Genomic DNA, 24606 nt, shown 5'->3' on the forward strand with positions numbered 1-24606 from the left:
CTCAATCCCCCTGCCAACATATTTTGATCCCTTATAAAATTGGGTGGTTCCTGTCTCCCAGTATTTCTCTGTCTCTCTCCTTTCTCCCTCTCTATCTCTCCATCTCTGTCTTCCTTTCTCCATCTTTGTATTTGTCTGCCTGCCTGCCTGTCCTCTCTGTCTCGATCTCTGTCTCTGTCTCTCTGTCTCTGCCTGTCTTTGTTTCTGTCTCTTTCACACACACACACACACACACACACACACACACACACACACACACACACACACACACACACACACACACACACACACACACACACACGTGTACTTTGCTTGGCTCATATCACCAGATCCTATGTTATCAAAGGTCCGTAACTCTAGTAACTTTCCCTTGTCTGGTATATAAACTAATAGCATAGAAAAGGGTGGCTGTGGAGATTCCTGCCAGGCTGTACCCTGCAGAAACCCAGAATTCAGGGAGCGCAACTCTGTGCCTGCGGCCCTTATACCCCAGTCTCGTGCGCTTCTTTCTGAATCCTAGTTTCTACATTCTTGCCACAGATGGATGGGCACTTGCTAGGAGTTTGTCAACATGCATGGCTGCTGGGCAGAAAGGTCTTAAAGGTGCCTGGAGTCATTTGTTAGTCTTCATTATTATGCAACTCCTCTTCAGTTCTGCTGACCAAGTTTCACAGGTGCCATTTCTGTTACCTTCATTATCACTTGGAGATGAGAAAGGGCTAAGTGGTCATTTCCATTCAGTTAGCTCAACTTTGCATAGTACAGCACATTACCTCAGAGGAAGAGCTCACGTTCTGGTGTCTCTGGCCTGAGATGTCTACACAGGAAAACTGGATGGGAAGCTCTGGGGGAGCTGGGAAGGGTTTTGTGTCACCCAGTCTTCCTGTCTTCTGCCCCTTCCCTGCGATGGTAGGTGAAGAGAAAGGATTTTACAGCCATTTCTTCCTGAGAGTCTGTGTCTTCCAGTACTCTGGGCTTTCCTGATGGCTGGTGTGCGCGCCCACGTGTGTGTGTGTGTGTGTGTGTGTGTGTGTGTGTGTGCACAGAAAAGAGGAAGAAGAGGGTTTTGTCAACCACCCAGCAACCTGTTTCATAATTGGAGGAGAATTGTGGAGCCTTTCGGTATACCTTTGATTCCTAATTAGCATTATGAAATGAAAACCTGAAGTAAAATGAGGAATTCTCTCTGGACGAAATGCCACTGTCTCAATTAACCAAAGGGCAATAAGATGGATTATAACTCCAGGACAGAACTTAAAAAAAAATCACTGTGTCCAAAATCTACCTTTCTCAGGCTCAGCACAAGGAGACAGTTACTGACAAGAGGACATCGGTGAGTGGGTTTAAGCTAACGTTCCTACTGGCTTGTCTTCCTGTGCCTTTCTCTTGCTAATTGCTGGAAGGGAAGCAAATTGTATCATGGCTTGTTATAATTATCCCATTAAAGGGAATTGGTAGCTGTTTCGATCAAAGAAACTGAGTCATACTTGCTGAGTTTATTGGACAGTTTTCCTTTGTGTCCTCTGTGAGTGTAGGAAGTCCTCGCCAGCGGCTCACAGCAAATGAAAACGGCCGCATCCCTTCTAAGGCCTCTCCAAGCTGAAATGTATCATAGGGGAAATCATTCTAATATAGTCTTAAAAGCAAAATATATTGTTATTTAGCTTGTTAAGTGGTTTCTGAAATTTAAAAAAATATCCCCTTGCCAGCCAGAGATGTTAGCCTTGGGTGTTGGTTAGCCAGCGATGTTAGCCTTGGGTGTTGGTTAGCCAGCGATGTTAGCCTTGGGTGTTGGTTAGCCAGCGATGTTAGCCTTGGGTGTTGGTTAGCCAGCGATGTTAGCCTTGGGTCCTCTTTCCACAGCTCCAAGTTCTCAGCTCTTGTTTCCTCATCTCCAAGGTTTGCCGCCCAAGACCAGCCCTGGAATTTAAGTTTCTGACTTTCCAGAATAAAAAAGGCAGCCAGAAATGCAGTGGCATGGTGGCATTCCGTGAGCGCCGAGCACTCATTTCCCGCCAAGACTCTGTCCTGATCCCGCCCTACCTCTATATTGGGGCCACAACCAATGATGTCTGTGGGTGGCCCAGTGGAGAGCCTGTCACAGCCCCGCTGGGTACTAGGTACCCCCATTCGCCGAGTCCTGTACCGCCTGAGCCAGATGGACGGTTAGTTCCCTTTTCCCCATGCTGCTGTCCACCATGTCATGGAGCCAGAAAACCCTCACGAGAGCCTAGCGGATGCCGGACCGCCAGACTGCCCATGAAATAAAGCTCTCTACTCCATACAGCGCCCTCGCCTGGGGTGCCACAGTTACAGAAAGCAGAGTACGTGAAGAGGTAGAGCTTTCTGAATGGAAGTACACTAAAGTGAGAATATAACAGTCATTTATGACTGCCCCTGGTGCCTCCTCTCATCTCCCACTCACCACCACTTCATTTGCATGCATGGGTGCTGTGTCCTTTGGGTGCTAGTTACCTAGTGGGACACTTAGAGGAACTAAAAGCAATCTCTGCCCTGAAGGATTCCAGAAAGAACTATTGTAAAGAATTAAACATTGTTTAGCAGGCAGACAACTCAAACTAAAAATATTATTATCATCATCATCACTCAGGTTTATCATGGCAGACAAGGCTGAAATTGATGCAAGGGAATTGGCTTGCTGGCAAGCTTTCTGCTGCACCCCTCCTTCCTCCAGAATCAACATCACCTTCCCTAACTGGGGTAGGCGGGACTTGAACCCTTTGATATGCTACGGGAAGGTGTCCTGCTCTTAATCACAAGAACCAGCTGTGGTGCTGTGCATAACACACGTTCACTCAGAATCCCCCGGAAGCACACGATGAAGACCTTGTGCCTTTTCTCTCTGTGGTGGGGAAAGTGTTTGGTTTCGTTCAAGGTCACATGAAAGACATCGTAATGGTAGGTCATGGTCTTCCATCCAAGCCTCCACATTCTGCTTTCGCCACTGAGGGAGAAACACCACAATACATGTACATAGATTAATTTCATTTTATTTTTCTCTTCAGTTGTACAAAGGAATTTTTAGCAAGGTGGTTTATGAGTACCGTATATCTTGATCAATGCCACACCTTTCAACATGATTTTTGAAGGTGTTTTCTACATGTAGGCCATGCTCCTAACCGCCAACCATTAGGGATTCCAGCCTGGTGTGCAAGAAGGAAGTTGGTCCCAGTGAAAGGCCTCAGCGCTGGGGCTTCTTGCAGGAGCAGCTGCGAGGCTGGGCTGTCTGGCCCGCACTCACATAGTGGCGTTTTGATCTTCAGTAACTATGGATGGGAGTGGTCCTTATCCACCAGCCCAGAGAGGAGATCTGCTCTGTTCCTGCTGCTGTGTCCAGTAGCCCTTGTGGATCACAGTTGACCTCTGCTGTTTCTCTGGTTCTTTGGAGAGGTAGATTGTTATGTAAAATTGTAGGAGGCTCTGGGATCAAGTGATCTGGGTTGAACCCCAGGTACTGTTTAAGTATCTGGGGCTCACAGTGTTTTCCTGTGAGAATGAAGTTGCTTGTAGTGTCCGCTGACGGCATACCAAGTCCTCAGGCAAAGGTCATAGAAAGTTATACAGAGGTTATAGATGTGGCCTCCTGGTCAGCTTCCATCTTTGCTGCTAACAAAGGATTCTCCTTGGAGCTGGGATAGCCTGGCAGGTCCCCGGGAGGGGGAGACCCCAGTCCTCAGCGCCCTCTCTCCTGTAACAAGCCATATTGGCTTCTCTGCAGCTAGAGGGAAGCAGTTTAGTGAGAATCCATTCTAGCAAAAGCCCAAGTGACAAATAGATGGTCACAAACCCTTTTTTCTAAGGTAGAGCTTAAAATCTGACCCACTGTGAGCTTTCAAGAAACAAAACGTTTCTTTTTGTTTTTGGTTTTTTTTTTAATTAATTAATAAATTTATTTATTTTGTCAGTCAGGGGGCCTGAACTCTGGGCCTGGGCACTGTCCCTCAGCTCCAGCTCAACGCTAGTGCTCTACCACTTGAGCCACAGCGCCACATCCAGCCTTTTCTGCTTCTGTGGTGCTGAGGAATTGAACCCAGGGCCTCATGCATGCCAGGCAAGCGCTCTACGTTTCTTAAGTCTTCTCAGCTATTTCCGTCATCAGATTAATGCTGGCTCCTCTTCCGAGCACAGAGCCAGGAGGGCAGTCGAGGCCTCTGTTGTGACAAGACCCGGAAGTGCCCGGCGTAGCAGGAGAGCAAGAGCTAAACAGCATCTCCCAGACGAGTGTGATAGCCGTTTAAAGCGGCAGCCTGTGGGAAGGCCAGCACGATGGTGTGAGCTGTCTGTCGCAAGAGCGTGCTGTCGACAGCGCTGCATCACCAGTTGGGGGTCCTTTCCTCACTTGAAGAGGAGTGTCAGTCCCCCAGCTGAGCCTTCGGTGAGCGTTGTGAGATTCTCCCCCAGGCTCGGGCTCACCTTTCCTGTCACCAGAGAACAGATGCAGGCCGCCCTGCCCCCCGCCTCCCTGCAAAACCACAGATCCGTGGGAAGCACGCGTGTAAAGACCTTCACGGTGTCTCTCAGCAAAGGAGCGTCTCACCAGGGGACAGTTTTATCCAAGATGTATTTTAGTATAACAAGGTGAAGGTAGAGAGAAATAGAAAAAGGGCGCGACTTCCTGATGCTTCACAGGAAATGGTAGTTGAGGGCTTTCCTTTGGTACTCTTCACGCATGGTAGCTCTTCAAGAGCCGTCCGTGTCCTCAGCCCAGGGAGCTTCCCATGGACCCCTGCGGCCTCGGCTGAGCCGCCATGCCCGGCCCGGGTGCCCACGCAGCATTGGTTTCAATGTTGGGCTGGTCTTCCCTTCCAGGCCCGCCACCCTGCATGTGGAGGTGCTGGAGCTTCAGGGCAGGGCCTGCCCTGTCTGCTTTGAGTCACAGCAGGGCCTGTGTGCTTCAATAACAGCACTGTGCTTGAGGAAGACACATTTACTTGCCAGGCAAAATGCTTGGCAAGGTCCCTGGTCCCTGGAGACACGGAGTCCCTGTGTGCCCTGTGTGCTCAAGATGTGGCGATGGTGAGCTGAGCTGGCTAGTGCACTCCGTCTCAGCAATTTAGTACTCCAGAGAAGGCGCTCAAATCCTTGGCTGCCATCAGCTCACCGGAGTAGTATGCCTGCTACAAAGCCGGGGGGTGTGTGGGGAGAGGGTGTGCGTGTGGGTGTGGGGTGTGCATGCGCGCACGTGCATGCACACATGTGCGTGCTTGCACACAACCTCACGGTGTGGAAATGAAAGTCTGAGGGCTTCTGTTCTTGTCACCAAATTCTGTCTTCATGACAGCATCACAGTTTGGGGTTGCTCTCGGCCTGGTCTTGGTTCTGTGCCGTTTTCCTTCCTCGGTATTTCGGCGCTCTGGCTCAGGCCGGACGCAGCACATCGTCTGCTGCTGATGCTGGCTTCTGCCCCCACCTGCCAGGGGTGTCTGGCCACCTCCTCACCATCATCGGCCCAGAAGAAGGCTGGCTGCTCCTGCCCAGTCCCGCCACCACGTCCCTGCCACCGCCCCCCCCATCCCTCCTCCAAAGGCCACCCGAGTCCCCATCACCTGGGTTCTGGACGGATCTGCTCAGCGCAGTCCTGTTCTGCCGTCAGGTGCTCGTGCGCTCCCACCATGCCCACGGATTTCTCCTCCTCAGATGGAGCCCCGGCACCTCGAGCTTTGTCTGTCACAGCTGCAGTCAGCCTGGAGAGCTGACTAGTGCCGTCTCTCTGTGTGTTGTCAGCATTTTCTCTTCTCAAAATGTAATCTAAAAGAAGAATCTTAGGTTTGAATTGAAAGAGAGAGCAGGCTGTCAAAGGTCGCTAGGTCCAAAGCCCGTAAGACGCTCCAGGTTGGAGGGTTCCCCGGCCCCGGGGAACCCTGTACCCCGGAGCCTCCCACCAGCCTGGGCATCGCAGCGGTCCTGGGCCTCCTCCAAGTGTTCTTGAGGAGGATGGAGGCCGCAGAACACATTCATTTCATGTGCTGTGTGTCGAGACTTCTCGCAGGGTTATCAGAAGGGTCAGAGCTACGAGAAATACCCGCAGCAGGGCTTCCCTGATCGCGGAGGGCCCGGGAGCCGGCCCTGAGCGGAGTGGCCCCGAATCAGAGCAGAGAGATACAAGAGCGATACGAGATCAATCATGTCCCAGTGGGGATCCCTTTCTGTGCTTCAGCATTCTGAGCGGGGTTCAAGATGGCGCTCGTGGGCTTTGTGCGTGGCTCACCCGGCCACATGAAGAAAGGTTGGGGGTTGTCACAGGAGAATGTTCCCGGCTGTCAGTGAAGGTCTGCGGCACCTCCACCGGAAAGCCTGTGGGTTCAGGGGGCAGGGCCAGGCCAGGGACCCCTTGCTCTCATTCCTCCTCTGCGCGGTGCGCCCCGTCAGTGTGATTCGTCTCCTCAGTGGGTCCTGGGTTCCTCCGGGGCTTTGGAACAGTCAACGCTGCCTTGTTGATACAAGAGAGCCCAGGTTTTCTTGAAGAGAACCCCCTGTCAGCGGCCGAGAGCAGAGCCACCCAGGGTTGGGACGTCAGCAGCATTTTCATGTTTCTTTCACACAACCCACGTTTAATGCACACCACGTCCCGCCATGCCGTTCCTGCCTCCCTCCACACCCGGCCACCGCTGGGGCCTGGCTGCATGCTGCTCTCCGCCTCCCCAGCCCACCCCCTCCCTGCCGTCTCCCCACTTGTTCCAGATCCCAGCAACCCCAGCCCCCCTTCTGTGTTTATCTGCCAGCCCCCAGGGGCTGTGGGCCCAGAGGGGATGAAGCCTGGCACCCTGGGAAGGAGCCTGGGAAGATCCCAGAACCCCGCTGTGCCTCCTGTGCCCACTCCTACCCCACACCAGCCCCAAGCCCGGGGCCCTGGGGATGGCAGACAGCACACCCGGCTCCTCTCCTCCTGCATGTTAGGCAGTCAGTGTCTGTGGCCCATGGAACCAATTAAAGCTCAAAACAGAAACTTCTGGGGTCTTCTGTTGCGTGCTGGTTTTGTTTCCCATAATGAGAATTCATAGTCTAGTACTGAGTACTAGGGGCCACAGACAGAGTACTGAGGCCACAAACAGAGTATCGAGGACACATACAAAGTACCAACAGCCACAGACAAAGTACTTGGCTACAAACAGAGTACTGAGGACACATACGGAGTACCAACAGCCACAGACAGAGTACTGAGGCTATAGAGTACTGGGACCACAAACAGTTCCGAGGACATGTACAGAGTACCAGCAGCCATAGACAAAGCACTTGGCTACAGACAGAGTATGGGGGCCACATGCAGAGTACTGATGACACAGACAGAGTACCGAGGCTACAGAGCATGGGGCCACATAGAGAGAACCAGGAGCTTCAGGGAATCCTGGGGCCATGCAAAGCTCTGTCGTCTGGCTTCTCTGCAGAGATGCGTGTCCATTAGCTTTGGCTTTCCTTGTCTGGCCCTCCACAGTGCTGCTTCCCCTGAGTCACAGAGTTTGAGCCTTGCTCTCGGTCTGGCTCAGGAAGGGCTCCTGACGGCCCTGGGCACAGGAGGTCTGCACCGAGGGCTCTCGGGTGGGTTTGAGGGCTTCTTCGGGGTATTTTGATCCCTGGGAGCTGGCCCTCGTTGTGTGGGAGGAGGAGATGACCCCCCTTCTCTGCCCTGACAGTAGTAGGACAGTTCTGTGGAGCAAAACCAGGCGACGAGAACCAGCCTTCCCTAGAAGGGCCGGGTGTCGGCATGCAGTCTCTCCCCTCTGCTGGACCGGCCCAGGCAGTGGACAGTTCTGCTGGGTGGCTCTCTGGGGGTGAGCTTTGGTCGGCTAAGTATGACAGTGCAGCACAAAAGCCCTGCGTACGGAGGCTGCAGACTCTGACCTCAGCCCTGTCCAGTGTGCACGGTCCTCTACCTCTGGTGGCGGCCTGGGCGGGTTGCAGCAGTCCCTAAGAGACAGGCAGCCCTGGACCTGTCCTCGCATTTCACACACCAGACGCCATCTGCCTCTTAGCTCTCATGCCACCTGGGGACGCAGGTGCCACTGTGCTCGGGGTGGCTGGACGGGGGGGGGATGGTGACCTCAGAAAGAAGGCAGGGCACACTTGCATTGTTCCCCACATGTGTCTCAGGTGCAGATGCCTTTACTGTGGCTACAGCCCCACTGCCCACGGGGCCGACCCCCACCCCCACCCCGGGGCCCAGGGAGCCTGGGAATATTGCTATGACAACCACTTGGAAGTCCCTTAAATATTAATGCTTGGGCACAGCCAGGGAGACCCAGCGCAGCTTAGCCGTTGTCATGGATGTGGGGAGGGGTTGGCAGGCCGGGCTTCTCGTAGGGACGATGGGAATATTCTGGAACTAGTTGTGATGGTCACAGGGCCTTGTAAATACACTTTAAGGAACCCACTAATCTGTACTTGTTAAAGTGGCTGCAGTGGGAGATTCTACGTTGTATGGATTTTACTTCAAAGAAATTAAAAACAAGATAGACAGGAAAGCTACACATGTGATCGCACGTCCTGTGAGTCCCAGCAGTTAGCATCTCGCATCCATCTCGTTCCAGTCCCACGTTTATACCTCCTGTAGGTTGTGTGTCTCTGTTCCTTCGCTGTGGCCCTGTGGCCCGCCCATTGACCAAAGGCTGTCCACATTCCCAGGCCTCGTGAGGCTCCAGTGTGTGTGCCGGGGAAATACCTGCATCCGCTGTTGCTGCCGTAAGAGATGGAGGAACATCTCGGTGCCAGTGCCTCAAGCCTATAACTACTCAGGAGGCTTAACTATGGAGGCCTAAGGTTCAAGGCCAACCTGAGAAGTCTGCTAGACTCCATCTCTAAGACTAGCCAGCAAAATGCAGGAGTGGAGGCATGGCTTAAGGGGCAGAGTGTCAGTCAAGCTTGAGGGCCTGAGTCCAAACTCTAGTACCACTGAAAGAGAGACAGGGGTGGGAGTGGGATGGGGGGGGTGAGACAGGGAGGGACATGCCCACTGCTTCCTGCAGCCTGCTGGGAACCTGAATTCTGTATTGATCGAATTCTTGACATTGTGTTCAGACCTGAGCTGGAATAAAGCCGTTGTAACTGACTAGAACACATGCATTAGGAACAGCAAAAGCAAAGAAAAATCCCGGGGGGGACACCAGCATTATGTGACACTCTGCTCTTGGAGTGCAGAGGTCCAGAAATTCATCTTAAGTGAGTGCACCCATTCTGTATATTAAGGTCCCAGTCTCCCCAGGCCGTGGCTTTTTTTTTTTTCTTCTGCAAATTAGTGACTGAAGATGAGTTTTCCCCTGACATAAGTCCCTGAGCATCTTTGCGATGCAGATTTTTCTTGGTAATGAATGTAGCTAGCTCACGGACCCCTGCCCCCATGCACAGGTTTGCTTTTGCGTATGGAAAACTAGCTGAAGGAAAACCAGAGCGTTTGATCCGCCCTTCTGCCGTGTGGAGGTGACCGACTTCCGCTGCTCCTGGCTGTTTTTTGACGGTACCTCAGTGATCCTCAACTCACACGCACCCAGAGGATGTGGGCAACGCAGTGGGTGGGCTCACTGTGCACATGTGCCGCTCTGTCTGGTTGGTGCCGGTGTGGAAGCTCCCCGTGAAGGTTCTGGGGCTCAGCGGGCCTGGACGCCTGCTCCTTGCTGCTTGGTGATGCCGTTGGCTGCTCTCACCGGGGTCCTGTCTGATGAAGGGTACCAGGTGCCTCTTCTGCTCGGTCCATGGGGATGGGCACCGACCCCGCTCCGCCGTGGCTGCACACTGTTCACTCGCGTCCACCCTCTTTTCCAAAGTGGTCACAGCGGGGACTATGACACCGGGAGGGGTCGCCTGTATCTTCTCTAGAAAAGGGTGGAGTCGTAAGCTGCGCCTGTTTGCGGCACTTGGGTGGTGCGGGCCTGGCCTGGCGGCGGCCCTCCTACCCACACCCTCCAGCCGTCCCCCTGGAGAAGGACTTTCCCACGTCACGGAGACTTGGTTGTGAAAATGACTGTTTGAAACTCACCACGTTATGAGCTATAGATATAATTCTTTCAGAAGTGTTCTTAGTAGGAAACCAGATGTCGGTAGAGGTCGCTTTTTGTGTCGATCATCTTCTGATCTGGCTTTCTCCCTGCAGGGCTCTGTCTGAACCAGGGAAACTGAGGCAGCTGTCAGGACAGGGTCTGTGGCCTGAATGTGCTCACAGTCTCTTTCTTTAGGCCACTTCCTTAGGCTTATGTGGGGTCATCTATGGGGGCTCTGAGCACCCCAGGGTAGCGGAGAGCACAACTCAGGCTGGCCTGCAGGGGGAGCAGCCCCGCCCTGCCCCACCCCTCCCCTCCCCGCCCACCTGCCTGACAGCTGGCAGAGCCCGGAGCCCCACAATCAAGAACCCCCAAAGCCACACTTGGGAACCCCCACAAAGCCGCACTCAAGAGCCCCTGCCACGGTCAAGAGCCACAGTCAAGAATCCCCCAAAGCCATGGTCAAGAGCCTTCCTGCCTATCCCCCCCCACCCCAGCAGCTAGAGGGGGAAACAAGGGCCCTGGAGGTTTGGGGGACTGGGCTAGTATATTCCCTCTTCCTAGTCCCTGCCTACTACAGACTCTGGATAGATTCTTCTTGCCTCTGTTTCCCTGGTGAGCAGGTTCTTTGGAAGTTTGTGAGCTGAGTCCAGGGTGAGCAGACTTCGGGGAGATGATACAGGTAGACTGAGGGGTAGGCCCAGGTGGGGTCACTCTATGAGACCCAACTGACTGTGTACCCAAGGCCAGGAGACCCAGTCAGCGTCACTGTGGCTCTGACTTGGTCCTTCTTCCCTCCTCCCTCACCCCTCTTCTCCTTGTCCCCTCCACCTTCACCTCCTTGGGATAGTCCCGACTCAGCCACCTAGACGCTTGTCCTAGAGTTGTGTGCGGTGGTCGTGTGCACAGAGCTCAGCCTGTGGTCTCAATGTGAGCTGGGGCTGGCGGCCTAGGCCCCCAGGGACGGAGTGACTTCTGACAGGAATGACCCAGCCCGGGACTAAGCCCACGCCCTCTGAACCGGGCACATGCTCACACCGCCCAGCCCCCGGCCACAGTCGTGTTTGTCCTGCACACGGGTTTCCTTCCTTGCTCTGAGCAGGAAAGCGAGGGCTGACCTGCACAGCGTTCGGGCCTTCGCCGTGGCCGGCTCCACACTGGCTTCCTCCAGTCATGGCTCCGTACAGGCGGCTTCTCCCAGCCACCTACTGCACCTCCGCCTGCCGCAGGGATTCCGGGTGCACTGGCCACCGAGGCGGCGCCCAGCAGGGCTGGTAGACACACATTCTGCAGGAGAGGAGAAAGCTAGTTGCCCACCGCTGGGGAGGGACACTTTCCGCCCCCTGGTGACATTTAGACAGAGTTCCCTCAGACCAGTCTTCAGTGCCCGGGAGACCTGCCTGGAAAAGCACATGCCAGTCTTGGAGCCCAAGTCCAGACCACTTGTGATCAGCAGAGATTGGGTTTTCTTGTAGATGCATCCTTGAGCACTGCAGGGATGGAAGTGACTCTGAGCTGTAACCCCAGGTCGTGGGGGGGGGGAGGGGGAGCAGGAGGAGGAGGAGTCAGGCCTGCCTGGGCCATGAAGCAAGGCCCTTTCTAAGAAAGAGAGGAGAGGGAAGGGAGGGGAGGGGAGGAGAAAAGAGAGGGGAGGAAGAGAGAAGGAAGAAAGGAAAGAGGGAAGGAGGGGAAAAATAGGTAAAGAATGAGGTTGGCAAGCTGGGTGCCAGTGGCTCAGGCCTGTAATCCTAGCTACTCAGGAGCCTGAGATCTGAGGATCACGGTTCAAAGCCAGCACAGGCAGGAAAATCTGAGACTCTTACCTCCAATTAACCATCAGAAAACGGAAGTGGCGCTGTGGCTCAAGTGCTAGAGCTCTCACCTTAAGCTGAAGAGCTCAGGGACAGCGCCCAGGCCCAGAGTTCAAGCCCCCACGGCCGACAAAAAAATAAAATTAAAATAAAAATTAAAAAAAAAGAATGAGGGGGCTGGGAAGATGGCTCAGTGGTAGAGCGCTTGCCTTGCATGCATGAGGCCCTGGGTTCGATTCCTCAGCACCACATAAACAGAAAAAGCTGGAAGTGGTGCTGTGGTTCAAGTGGTAGAGTGCTAGCCTTGAGCTGAAGAGCTGAGGGACAGCGCCCAGGCCCAGAGTTCAGGCCCCACGACCGGAACCCTCCCCCCCCCCCTCCAATAAAAGGATGAGGTCGGCCTGCTTGAGCAGCCTCGGTGAAAGGCCTGTCTTTCAATGGCTAGCTGCGGTTTCCGTCCCAGAGCTCAGCCACTGTCTCACAGTAGAGAGGCGCTGGACAGGGGGCGTGGCTGCTAAGCTTGTGGGTGTGGTTTCCTGTGGGTCTCAGGTGTCTTCTCTGGAACTAGAACAGCTCCAAGTGACACTTGCTCTTCAAGAGTGACTCAGGCGCCTTGCTGTTACTATGGGATTCGTGTGACAGTCGTGTCGGGTAACTGCTGAGCTTTGCGCAAGGGCTGTTAGGGCCTTTGGGAGTCAGATCTTAGCCGCGGGAGGTGGCAGGATGCTGAGTTTGGTGCCCTCCTGGTGCCTGGGGAGTGGCTGGCAGGTGTGCTTGCAAGAGACACCCCAGCCGTGGCTTCCGTGTGCCTCCAACCTGTCAATAAAATACACAAAAGAGACCTGAGTGTAGGGCAGAATGGTTTCAATCCATCAAGACAACAATTTACAATTTTAGAAACCCCCGAATACAAATTTACACAATTCTGAGCTGTTTTACAACGTATCAGACCATTAATCTAAATTTTAAAAGACCCTTATAATGCACTTAGCCATAACATGTGTTTTTTAAGTGCTAAAATATGTTTCAGTATGCTAAGTCACAGTGGTGCAAGAAAAAAAATGACTTTAGAGAGTTCATAAATCTTGTCAAGGCAACCATAAATACATTCACTGTGAGGTCTATTTTGTGTACGATTCGTAGGCAGAGGCTGGGCCTGGTCTATAGGCTTCTGTCTGTCCCTGGCCTTCTCTTCTCAGTGGGGTACCTGTGGTAGGGGAAATGAATGAATGCACAGGATGCCGAGCCAAAGCTGGCCTTGAATCCCGAGTCTCATTCAGCCTCCCTATGGGATGTGAAGGAGGGCTGTTTGTGTTCCTGTCAGTCTCTGATGTGCCACCTTAGAGGGAAGCTATGAGCACAGAGAGGTGCACCCCCAGTGGAGGTGTGTCTCTGGTGGAGGTGTGTGGTGGAGGTGTGTCCCTGGTGGAGGTGTGTCCCTGGTGGAGGTGTGTCCCTGGTGGAGGTGTGTCCCTGGTGGAGGTGTGTCCCTGGTGGAGGTGTGTCTCTGGTGGAGGTGTGTCCCTGGTGGAGGTGTATCCCTGGTGGAGGTGTGTTCCTGGTGGAGGTGTGTGGTGGAGGTGTGTCCCTGGTGGAGGTGTATCCCTGGTGGAGGTGTGTTCCTGGTGGAGGTGTGTGGTGGAGGTGTGTCCCTGGTGGAGGTGTATCCCTGGTGGAGGTGTGTTCCTGGTGGAGGTGTGTGGTGGAGGTGTGTCCCTGGTGGAGGTGTGTCCCTGGTGGAGGTGTGTGGTGGAGGTGTGTCCCTGGTGGAGGTGTGTCCCTGGTGGAGGTGTGTCTCTGGTGGAGGTGTGTCCCTGGTGGAGGTGTGTTCCTGGTGGAGGTGTGTGGTGGAGGTGTGTGGTGGAGGTGTGTGGTGGAGGTGTGTGGTGGAGGTGTGTCCCTGGTGGAGGTGTGTCCCTGGTGGAGGTGTGTCCCTGGTGGAGGTGTGTCTCTGGTGGAGGTGTGTTCCTGGTGGAGGTGTGTGGTGGAGGTGTGTCCCTGGTGGAGGTGTGTGGTGGAGGTGTGTCCCTGGTGGAGGTGTGTTCCTGGTGGAGGTGTGTCTCTGGTGGAGGTGTGTCCCTGGTGGAGGTGTGTCCCTGGTGGAGGTGTGTCCCTGGTGGAGGTGTGTCCCTGGTGGAGGTGTGTTCCTGGTGGAGGTGTGTGGTGGAGGTGTGTCCCTGGTGGAGGTGTGTTCCTGGTGGAGGTGTGTGGTGGAGGTGTGTGGTGGAGGTGTGTGGTGGAGGTGTGTGGTGGAGGTGTGTCCCTCGGTGGAGGTGTGTCCCTGGTGGAGGTGTATCTCTGGTGGAGGTGTGTGGTGGAGGTGTGTCTCTGGTGGAGGTGTGTCTCTGGTGGAGGTGTGTGGTGGAGGTGTGTCCCTGGTGGAGGTGTGTTCCTGGTGGAGGTGTGTGGTGGAGGTGTGTGGTGGAGGTGTGTGGTGGAGGTGTGTGGTGGAGGTGTGTCTCTGGTGGAGGTGTGTGGTGGAGGTGTGTCTCTGGTGGAGGTGTGTCTCTGGTGGAGGTGTGTGGTGGAGGTGTGTCCCTGGTGGAGGTGTGTTCCTGGTGGAGGTGTGTGGTGGAGGTGTGTGGTGGAGGTGTGTGGTGGAGGTGTGTGGTGGAGGTGTGTCTCTGGTGGAGGTGTGTCCCTGGTGGAGGTGTGTGGTGGAAGTGTGTCCCTGGTGGAGGTGTGTTCCTGGTGGAGGTGTGTCCCTGGTGGAGGTGTATCCCCGGTGGAGGTGTGTCCCTGGTGGAGGTGTGTCCCTGGTGGAGGTGTGTGGTGGAGGTATGCCCTTGGTGGAGGTGTGTCCCTGTGGGGGGGTGTCCCCGGTGGGGGTATGTCCTCAGGTTGTTCTCTCAGGGCTAGCATTCTACTACTTGAGCCACAGCTCAACTTCTGGCTCTTTGGTGGTTAATTGGAGATAAGAATCTTGTGGACTTTCCTGCCAGGCTGGCTTTGAACTGGGGTCCTTAGGTCTCAGCCTCCTCAGTAGCTAAGACTACAGGTGTGAGCCACGGCACGCAGCGGCAGCCTCTGTGTTGTCAATCTGGACACCCCCACCCCCAGCGAGCCGGTCACTGCCTTGTGTTCTACCCACCCAAAGGTCTAGATGGGAGGAAATGAGAGTCTGTGCAGTTTGCTTTTGAACATTCCCAACCTCTGATCTAATTGGACCTTTTTATTTCTAGCCTGGTCTTCCCCGGCCTTTATCTCACCTTTCACTTCCAGAACCTTCCAGGAAAGAACTCATTTCTGAATACTCCCATCTCTGCCCTCTAAGCCCCCCCTAGAAAGCGTGCAGGTCCTGTAGGGCTGAGCTCTGACCGCGTGGCTGGGGCTGCGTGGACGTCCGCCAGCTCTAGCCAGGTGACACTGTTGTGTGAGTTGCATGAGCGTTTGCCTCACAGCCCGACTGCCCCGTGAAGCCTGGGTCTGGATTCTGGCCGCAGGGCTGCCCAGCCCCACCTCTCTGTGGGCTGTAGCCACACATGGTCACCAGGCACCTCCACCCGAAGCTCAGTCTTCTGTGGGAGAGCCAGTCCATCCTCTGTACCCTGCATCTATCCGCGGGTGCTTCGCATCATGATGGGGGTGGGTACATGAACTCACTCTGGCCGCAGGCCCCTGCGCCTGTCCACCGCTGCTGAGTGACTCTCTTACAGGCAGATGGTGTTGTACCAGGTCCCCGGGACCCGATTGGCTTCCACTCAGATCTGGGCTGCCTCTTCGGCCTCAACCTTAAAGTCTGGCTGGAAGGTCTATGCAGTACGTCTCCTCAGCACTGTCTGTGAGGGATGTGTGTTTAATGACGGGATCCATCAAGTCCAAATGCCTTCGGGAGGGACGGTGACCTGGTGAAATTATCCTGCCTCCTGCTTTAAAAAATTATCTTCTGCATGAGATAAAAGCTGGCTGCCTAGCCAGCCGTGCATACTTCCTGAATCCGAAAATGGTCAAGCGAAAACATCAAGCATTACACTACAACACTCTCACTCTTGTGCTTTCTCTGCCTCTCTCTCTCTCTCTCTCTTTCTTTCTCTCTCTCTCTCTCTCTCTCTCTCACACACACACACACACACACACATACACACACGTGTGGGCATGCACACTCAAGTACATGTGGCAACCCATTGCATCTCTGTCAGGCTTTTGTGTGAGGTTAAATATATTTGACATCCTAAACCCTGAGACTATTGTAGGTTTCAGCCTTTGAGCCCAGCGCTCCCTGGGGTGCGTTCTCTTGTGGGGTGATTCCCTAGCTAGCTCCTTGTTTTCTTCCTCTGTGGGCCTAGGCCTGCGCGGCTCTGGGCTGCGGGACAGTGGCTCGGTGTGCATGCCGCAGCCTCCCCAGCAGGGGTGGCGGGCCCCAGGGAACCCCGCCCAGAAGGCCCCCCCTCCCCGGCAGGCCCCGCCGGATGCCTGTCCTTCCAGCAGCTGCAGCGCTGTGGTAGAAGGAGTGGGTTTCGTGCTGGCTCACCTGCCGTGGTTCCGGAAGCACGTTGGGAGCCGGAGCCAGCACACGGTGCGTCTGCAAGACAGCTGCTAGTGGGAGAGCGAGGGCTCTGTGGCAGGAAGGCGAGGCTGTGTGGCAGGAAGGGGAGGGCTGTGTGGCAGGAAGGCGAGGCTCTGTGGCAGGAAGGCGAGGCTGTGTGGCAGGAAGGCGAGGCTGTGTGGCAGGAAGGCGAGGCTGTGTGGCAGGAAGGCGAGGCTGTGTGGCAGGAAGGCGAGGCTGTGTGGCAGGAAGGCGAGGCTGTGTGGCAGGAAGGCGAGGCTGTGTGGCAGGAAGGCGAGGCTGTGTGGCAGGAAGGGGAGGGCTGTGTGGCAGGAAGGGGAGGGCTGTGTGGCAGGAAGGGGAGGGCTATGTGGCAGGAAGGGTGAGGCTGTGTGGCAGGAAGGGGAGGGCTATGTGGCAGGAAGTCGTCATCGCTCCCTCACTCCGGTGGCCGTCCCAAGGCCATTTGTTCTGATGCCTTGTGAAATTCCAGAGCCAGTGTCATAACTGGCATTTCTAGAAGGATACCTGCCAGACTTCTGGATACTTTTTTCCATCTATGGCCAAGGCCAGAAGCAGGGGGATGTTGACATTTTAGAGACCAGGAAGCATCCAGCCGGGAGGTACCAAAGACAGGAAGCCCAGCCACGGGAAATTCTCCCTGGTACCTGTGGTTCTCCAAGCCACACAGCTCTGGTCTGCAATGTGGACACGGCGTGTCTGGTGCTGGCAGTGTAGACACGGCGTGTCTGGTGCTGGCAGTGTGAACACGGCGTGTCTGGTGCTGGCAGTGTGGACACGGCGTGTCTGGTGCTGGCAGTGTGGACACGGCGTGTCTGGTGCTGGCAGTGTGGACACGGCGTGTCTGGTGCTGGCAGTGTGCACATGGTGTGTCTCGTGCTGGCTTGGTAATGGTAGAGCTGGTATGTAGCTCTTCACACATAAGCAAGCTCCAGGGAGAGGTGGGCTGTTAGTAGCAAGTGCTACAAGCCCAGTCTGAGTACATGTGTACAAATTTGGACCTGCGGGTCCATTGCTGCCCCTCTCAAAACTCCTTCCTACCGTTTTACCTTTTGAATGGGTATCTCCATTTATAATGAAAGGATCTCTTGTACCCAGTATTCAAGGACACCTCCAGTTGTCCTACCCAGTACTTTCCCAAAGTCAGGCAAGAGAGGACGAGGGAGGGCACTTTCAGGCCTTGACTGAAACTTGAACTTAAGAAAAACGGGGTGGCCCACATGTCTCGTCTCCTGCCCTCCCCTCGCTGCCCCCTCAAGTGCAAGGTAAAGTCTTGGGCCACACTCCTCTGACTCTGCCTCCCATGCAGTTAGGCTCACGGTCATGACCTCTGGCTCACGCATGTCTGGCTCACGTGTCCACTCTTGAAGAGCTCATTTCAAGCCGTCCTTGAGTGAATTCTGGTGCTCAAGAACCCTCCAGGCAGCCAGGCACCTTGATGCCGTCGGTGGAGTAACGACGGCTAAGGTGCGTGGGCGCGAGGGACGTGAGAGTTTCTTCTTTAGTATTAGGCCAGGGTGTGTGCTGTGGGCGTTTTGTAGACTGGGTGCAGAGAAGGTCAACTTCATCGTCCAGAGGGACACAGTGGTGACTGTGTAGACACAAGCCGCGAGCCTGTCTGCACTGCCTGCGCCCCGGCCTGTGCTCCCGGCGGCTGGCGCTGGAGGGGCCTGGCAGGATGCCCCGGCATCCGGAAGCGCTGCCCTCACCTGGGATGCCCATCCGAGGCTGTGTCTTCACGCCAGTGTCTCCTAAATAGGCCACTGTCGCGTCCTGGCCTTTCCTGACGGCGCAGCCCCTGAGACGTGTCTGTCTGAACCCATGCAGCCCGCCGGCTCCTGCCCAACCCCGCTAATTGTGTGAGGACCCTGCTGCCCAGACACTAGTGGGCGGGCTTTCTCCCTGCCGTCCCGCTCCCTCCTCCGTCCCCCCACCCCCAGGCTTGCTGGTGACAGATGCACCCTGATGAGGCGCTTCAGGGACTTGCTGCCCCTCTGCTCCCCGAGCACTTCTTTATGGAGTATTGGACAGCTCATGACCAGGCTCCATTTTCTCGTCCTGCACATGCTCCCTTCCCCAGCCTGGCTTTTAGTCATGTGAACCTCCTCTCCCTGATCGCATGGCTGCCCGTTCCTTGCCACCGGTGCCATGCCAGCTCAGCTCCAGGTGCCTCTCAGTGCCAGGACCGGTCCAGCCCACCCTGGCTCCTCCACCAGGACACTTAGAGGAGGTGCAGCAGGCCAAGGTCACGGCCAGGCCGAGGACTTTGAGAAAATTCCCTGATCTTAGCCTCTAAGTAGAGAGGGTGATGGTCACAATGATACTTACTGAACATAGCTGCTGTGGGAAACCCGAGTGGAAACTTCTTATGAGAAGTTGTTTGTCAACCAAGATTATAACACTTGTGAAGAAGTTACGGCAGTGGGGCTGATGGCTGATGGACCGATATAATACGCCAAAATCGCAGAGCAGGGGAGGAGAGGGGAAAGGTGGGAGAATGCATAATGCTCAGTGCACACTTGCAAAGATGGAATTGGGTAGCTAGAGGGCTTAGGAGGAGTTGGGAAAGAAGGCGGAGAATGATCGAATATGCATTGTACTCACAAACTGCCATGTTGAATTGCAACCCCTTTGTACAACTACTTAAAGATCATAAAAGGAAAACAAACATAAAAAAAAAACCCACAAAGCAGACACTGCTCCCAAAGAGGCCGGAGGCCATCAGTGCCTGTCTTGGCCTTCCCACCTCCAGGCCTGCCCTGGTCTAGGAGTGGATCTCATAGATGACAGGATTTAAGGAAGGAAACACGATCTGATGGAGTTGTGTTCAGTAACTGTGGCTCGATGGAAGTGACTTTATGATACATCTAAAAACTTCCTCAAAATTCAGAGGTTAGAATCTTCTTACTTCTCCCCTGCATTGCCAGCGATGGAGTTGAGACCTCCAAAGTCATGACTGGAATGTGATTCCTGTGGTCTCCTTAAAATCTTCTAGAACCATCCAGCTCCATAAAACTATGAGGATCTTCCTTCAATAGGAGAGATTTCAGAACATTTACATTTATAATTTAAACTTTCTCCTTATATAAAGCTGGACTTTTTAACGTTTTCATCCTTCTCTCCTGTTGGGTTGAGAAAAGAAATGGAAAGTTATATTTATGGAGTTTAGTGTATTGTTCGTGATTTGGCAATATAATTTTGCATTAAACAACGGCTGGGAAATGACACCCCTGTCCCTTGCGGTGAGTTTTTGGAGATGGGCGCTTGCCTCATCAGCGTCTTTGGGATATGTATATCAGAAGTCAAGGCACAGAGGATTCGGGAGCTGCTGCGTCTCCGGCAGGGCAGGGCAGGGCAGCCAGTGTCTTGAGAAGAGTGGATGTGAGCGCATGGCTTCGGTCCACCGCATCATCTCAGGGGGAAGGGCTGGGCGCTGCCCTGGAACAGCCCACATGCTGGTCCATCACACAGCCTGGTTAGGACAGAAGGAAAGGAGAATATTCTAGAGAGATGCCACGGCTAGCCCGGAGTGCACATCCAGTCTTGAGTGGGCTTCTCACCTTTACTGAAGACGTGAGCAGATCAGACATTCTTCAGTGTTGACGGGAAGAGGAAAGAAAATAATTTGGTTTTTGTCTCTCTCATCTCTGTGATGTATGTGTTTAATTTTGCTTTAATTTATAGTATTAAACCCAGGAGAAGAGTTCTAGTTCTGTTAATTTGATTTAGGAAGTCTATTCCATACTAGGTGATTTGAGGAAAATGGATATTCTTCCTTTCCTAAGACAGTCCAGTCATCCTTCAGTGTCCATGGGGACTGGCTCCAGGGTCCCCCGAATACCAAATCCTGTGGGTGCTCAGGTTCTTTATATACAGTGCCCCGTTCCCCCCTCACGTGTACGTTAAACCGTCGGACAATCACGCATGCCACCTGATGCTGTGCGTGCTGTGTCCACAGGGTAGGGTTGCACAGACAGGTGCATCTCCCCCCAGGAGCCTCTAGCCTGTGGATGTGCAGCCTGGGGACCTGGAGGTCCACCTGTGCTTCTCTGTGTCTGTGCACTGTGGTGTAGTTGATTACTTTCTGCTGCTCTTGACATCTGTCCATCGAGGGATGAGGATGCCAAAGGGCCTGGTGGCCCACATGGTCAGGCCGTGTGCCAACATCTGGGACAGCGCGCGGCTTTGGATATGCTGTGGAGCCACGGTGGCCGGTAGCTGGGAGGAGCGGTGTGGGCCTGCGCAGACACCGGGCTCCCCTCAGTGGGCGCAGCGGGCACCGGGCTCCCCTCAGTGGGTGCAGCGGGCACCGGGCTCCCCTCAGAGGGCGCAGTGGGCACCGGGCTCCCCTCAGCGGGCACCGGGCTCCCCTCAGTGGGCACAGTGGGCACCAGGCTCCCCTCAGTGGGCACAGTGGGCACCGGGCTCCCCTCAGTGGGCACCGGGCTCCCCTCAGTGGGCACTGGGCTCCCCTCAGTGGGCACCGGGCTCCCCTCAGTGGGCACAGCGGGCACTGGGCTCCCCTCAGTGGGCACAGTGGGCACCGGGCTCCCCTCAGTGGGCACAGTGGGCACCAGGCTCCCCTCAGTGGGCACTGGGCTCCCCTCAGTGGGCACCGGGCTCCCCTCAGTGGGCACAGCGGGCACCGGGCTCCCCTCAGCGGGCACAGCGGGCACCGGGCTCCCCTCAGTGGGCACAGCGGGCACCGGGCTCCCCTCAGTGGGCACAGCGGGCACCGGGCTCCCCTCAGTGGGCACCGGGCTCCCCTCAGTGGGCACAGCGGGCACCGGGCTCCCCTCAGTGGGCACCGGGCTCCCCTCAGTGGGCACAGCGGGCACTGGGCTCCCCTCAGTGGGCACAGCGGGCACCGGGCTCCCCTCAGTGGGCACAGCGGGCACCGGGCTCCCCTCAGTGGGCACTGGGCTCCCCTCAGTGGGCACCGGGCTCCCCTCAGTGGGCACCGGGCTCCCCTCAGTGGGCACAGTCCTTGTCAGGCCCGCCTGCATGGCATCCATTCGCTATTCCTTTGGCTTTCTGGCTCCGTTCTGCGCCTGCGGTGCGGTGGTGCTGCCTCCCCTAGAGGAGGGGAGAAGGAGGCTCAGCTGTGGGAAGCGCGGGCCGGGCCTCTGTGCAGGGCAGCCGGGAGGAGCGGGATTGAACTCGATGTGTCCACGAGTCTCACGTGTGTAACGAAAGCTGGGGCTCTTGGCAAGGTGTCCAAGGACCCCATTACAGCGGGCCAGGCAGGAAGTGGCGTGCAGACCGACAGAATGACGACACAAAGGAGGTGAAAAATACCTTTAGAGTGAAAAATACCCATGTATTTGAAGACTTGTGAAGAAGAGAAGGAAGCTGGCATTTCATCCAGCTCCCAGTCTCCCGGGGGCTTAAAGCTCTGCTCCCTCCTCGGCCACCGGGGCTGGGGCTTCAGAGCGGCCCCCGACGTGGCATGTGAGCAACACGCAGGCGTGGCCTCGCGGACCGCAGCCGCCCAGTCTGCCGTCGTCCTGCTGCCCGCTCAGCGGCTCATGTTTTACACGCCGCACCTCTCAGCACTCACAAGTGGCACGACAAATCCCAAGTGGAAATGCCACCGGCCATGTAGTTCAGTCAGTTCTGCTGGTCCAGGAGTCAGGTGGAAACCCTGGGGCCAAGGCCACGCCCAGAGGCCGTGGCGGGGGCCTGCGCGTCCCTGCTGCGTAGCTGGACATACTGTAGGGCTGAGAGGAGCTGAGATCAGCCTGGGGGCAGAGGAGACACACAAACGCCACGGTGAGCTGGCGGTGATCACCGGGGGCGTCCAGTGCTGGCCAAGGAGAAGCCTCATGTCTAAATACGAGCCCAACACCTCCAGTCCTGCTTGGGGCTGAAGGTTCCCAGAGTCCAGGGAAAGGCATTCCATTGGGAAATGATGGGAGATGAAGACCTGGAGGGAGCAAGTGAGGAAAAGAGAGTGGAAGAAAACCAAGAATTGAGCACTTCAAGTGCTCAGTGCCATGTTCAGCACCCCATGTGCTCAGTACCACATTCAGTTCCCCATGTGCTCAGTACTACACTCAGCACCCCACGTGCTTAGTACCACACTCAGCACTTCATGTGCCTGTTGAATTTTTGTGATAGCACACCAGGCTTTGTTAGTCCAGTCGCACAGGGAGAAACCTGAGGCTCGATGCCCCTGGACTGTGGGAGGCAGGAGTTGGCATGAGAGGGAAAGCATGGGCACCAGGGTGGGTTCAGGCCCAGCCTTCCCACTCACCATGCGGTGACTTGGAACGTCTTTTCCTCCCCGTGAGCCTGCCTGCCAGAAGGGTTCCGTGGTTTAATGCGAGTGGCAGAGCGGGCCTGGCACACAACACACGCCCCTCCCCATGGCAGGCGCCGTTCAGTGTTCTCAGTGGGGGATTAAGATTTGAACCCTGGAAGGCCGGTCTCATCCCAGCTTTGGGTGCCATCCGCTGATAGACCTGGCCGCTCGTCCCCACTGGGGTCTAATGAACTCATCAGGGCCCGTGGAGCCCAGGCCCAGCATTGGTCATGCCCTGAGCCCAGGGCCCTGGGCATTTTTCAGATCCGGCCTCGAATGCCACTGATGGTCTGAGGGTAGGTCCGAGGCTGGCCGGAGGATGGTGATCTCACCCCACTCTGCACGGCATGCTAGCAGCTCAGCATTTCTGTATGTTGGAAACACCTGATTTAAAAATTGACAGCCACTCACTCCAGAATTTCATGATGGAGATTTCACAAGCCTCTCCATTGGTTAGGGTTTAATAATAATCCTTGAGCTTGCATTTACAAATCTGTCTCAGCACCTGACTGGCTGCTGTTGCACCATGAACCTTTGTAGCCCTGAGCCTAGCCCAGGGCTAGGTACTTGGAGAAAGTGCGCATCCTGTATTGGATAAACTGGCAGCACAGCAACGAAGCTGGTAAGAGGATAATATGGCCTCTGGACCATGTGTGGCTTCAGCTAGATCTGTGCTTAGCTGAGGGCCGTGAGAGGACAGCTGTTCTTGGCCATGGGTGGGCGGGGTTGGTGTTGAGTAATGCAGATGCTCATGCTCAGTGACTCAGAAGGTGAGTTAAAGGGCTCTGCCTGCTGTTCCCCACTGAGATGCACTCTCAGTGCCTGAAATGACAACTTCTCTGTGCTCACTTAATGGGATCCCAAATAACATGTTGCAGCCAATCTTTTATCACTGTTGCCATAGAACACATTTCAGATGCTGGCCATTACCAACAGGCCATTTCACAGGGCTTTAACGATGACACGATGACATGGGGTTTTGTCTCCCCAAATCCTGATGAGCCGAGCTAGGGAGTAAATTACAGAGCTAAAGTTTTATGTGCATGGTTTATTGATCTGCAAGCTGCAAGTGAATCGCACTGCCTGCCAGAGCTCAGATTACCTTTTCATCTACGTAATTGGGCCACCAGGGCAGTTAGTTTTTAATTTACATTAATAAGAAGACAAAGAACACAGTGTGCCATCTCTGCATTGCCGTAATATTCTACCTGGTAATTATACATACATCAGCTTTCCTAGGACCCAGCAAGGATCGCGTCGCTTGCTCACTGCCCCTCACATAACTGTGTGTCCCAGGAGAGGCCAGTGCTCCCGAGAGGAGCACCAGGAAGGCTCCTTCGTGAAGGGCAAGGCTGTCCTGACCGCACACTTTCCCGCCCGTTTCCTTACAGGTGAAAGTGATGCTGCGCATCTGCTCCACACTGGCCCGTGACTCATCGGAATCCAGCTCCTTCTTAAAGGCAGATCCTCGGAAGAAGCAGGTCACGCTGTACGACCCGCTGACGTGTGGTCAGAAGGCCTTCCCCAAGAGGGGCAGCCAGGTGCCGCCCAAGATGTTCGCCTTCGACGCCGTTTTCCCACAAGACGCCTCTCAGGTGAGTGGGAGCTCCTCTCCAGCCTGTCCACTCCTCCCTGGGAGTGACCCGAGACCAAGGAGCTCCCCGAGAACCAGCTCCTCCTACCTTTAGGAGCCTGCAGAGCTCCAGTGGATATGTACACGTCCTGACGTCAGCAGCGGCTGTGTGCTGGGATTTTGATAAAATGCACCTTGGGGAGGATGAAGAGCAAGCCAGCTGGTCCCTGCCTGGGCCTCGGGCTGTGGGCAGGTAAACACGGTGCAGGGATCTGGAGTCAGAGTCAGCAGCAGCCTTACCTGTATGGATCCAGTGAGGTTGAAGGCCAGCCCGTGTCCTAGCTAGGCGCTGGAGTGTTTGACAGGGAAACCGAGGCTGGCATGCATCCGTGGCCAGGGTATGTGGGCTAGCACTCTCAATT

General features: G+C 55.3%; 1 protein-coding gene across 2 annotated transcripts in view; it reads left to right on the plus strand.

The window, feature by feature from the left end:
- Kif26b (kinesin family member 26B) overlaps window positions 1-24606 on the plus strand; it is a 285786-nt gene that overhangs the window by 214852 nt on the left and 46328 nt on the right. For both annotated transcript variants that reach the window (XM_070023180.1, XM_070023181.1), the window contains one exon: window positions 24003-24206. In XM_070023180.1, the coding sequence (XP_069879281.1) occupies window positions 24003-24206 (204 nt within the window). The remainder of the gene's footprint in view (window positions 1-24002; window positions 24207-24606) is intronic.

Source organism: Dipodomys merriami, unplaced genomic scaffold (genome assembly GCF_024711535.1).
Source record: "Dipodomys merriami isolate MVZ:Mamm:240054 unplaced genomic scaffold, mDipMer1.0.p SCAF_158, whole genome shotgun sequence".
NCBI lineage: Eukaryota > Metazoa > Chordata > Mammalia > Rodentia > Heteromyidae > Dipodomys > Dipodomys merriami.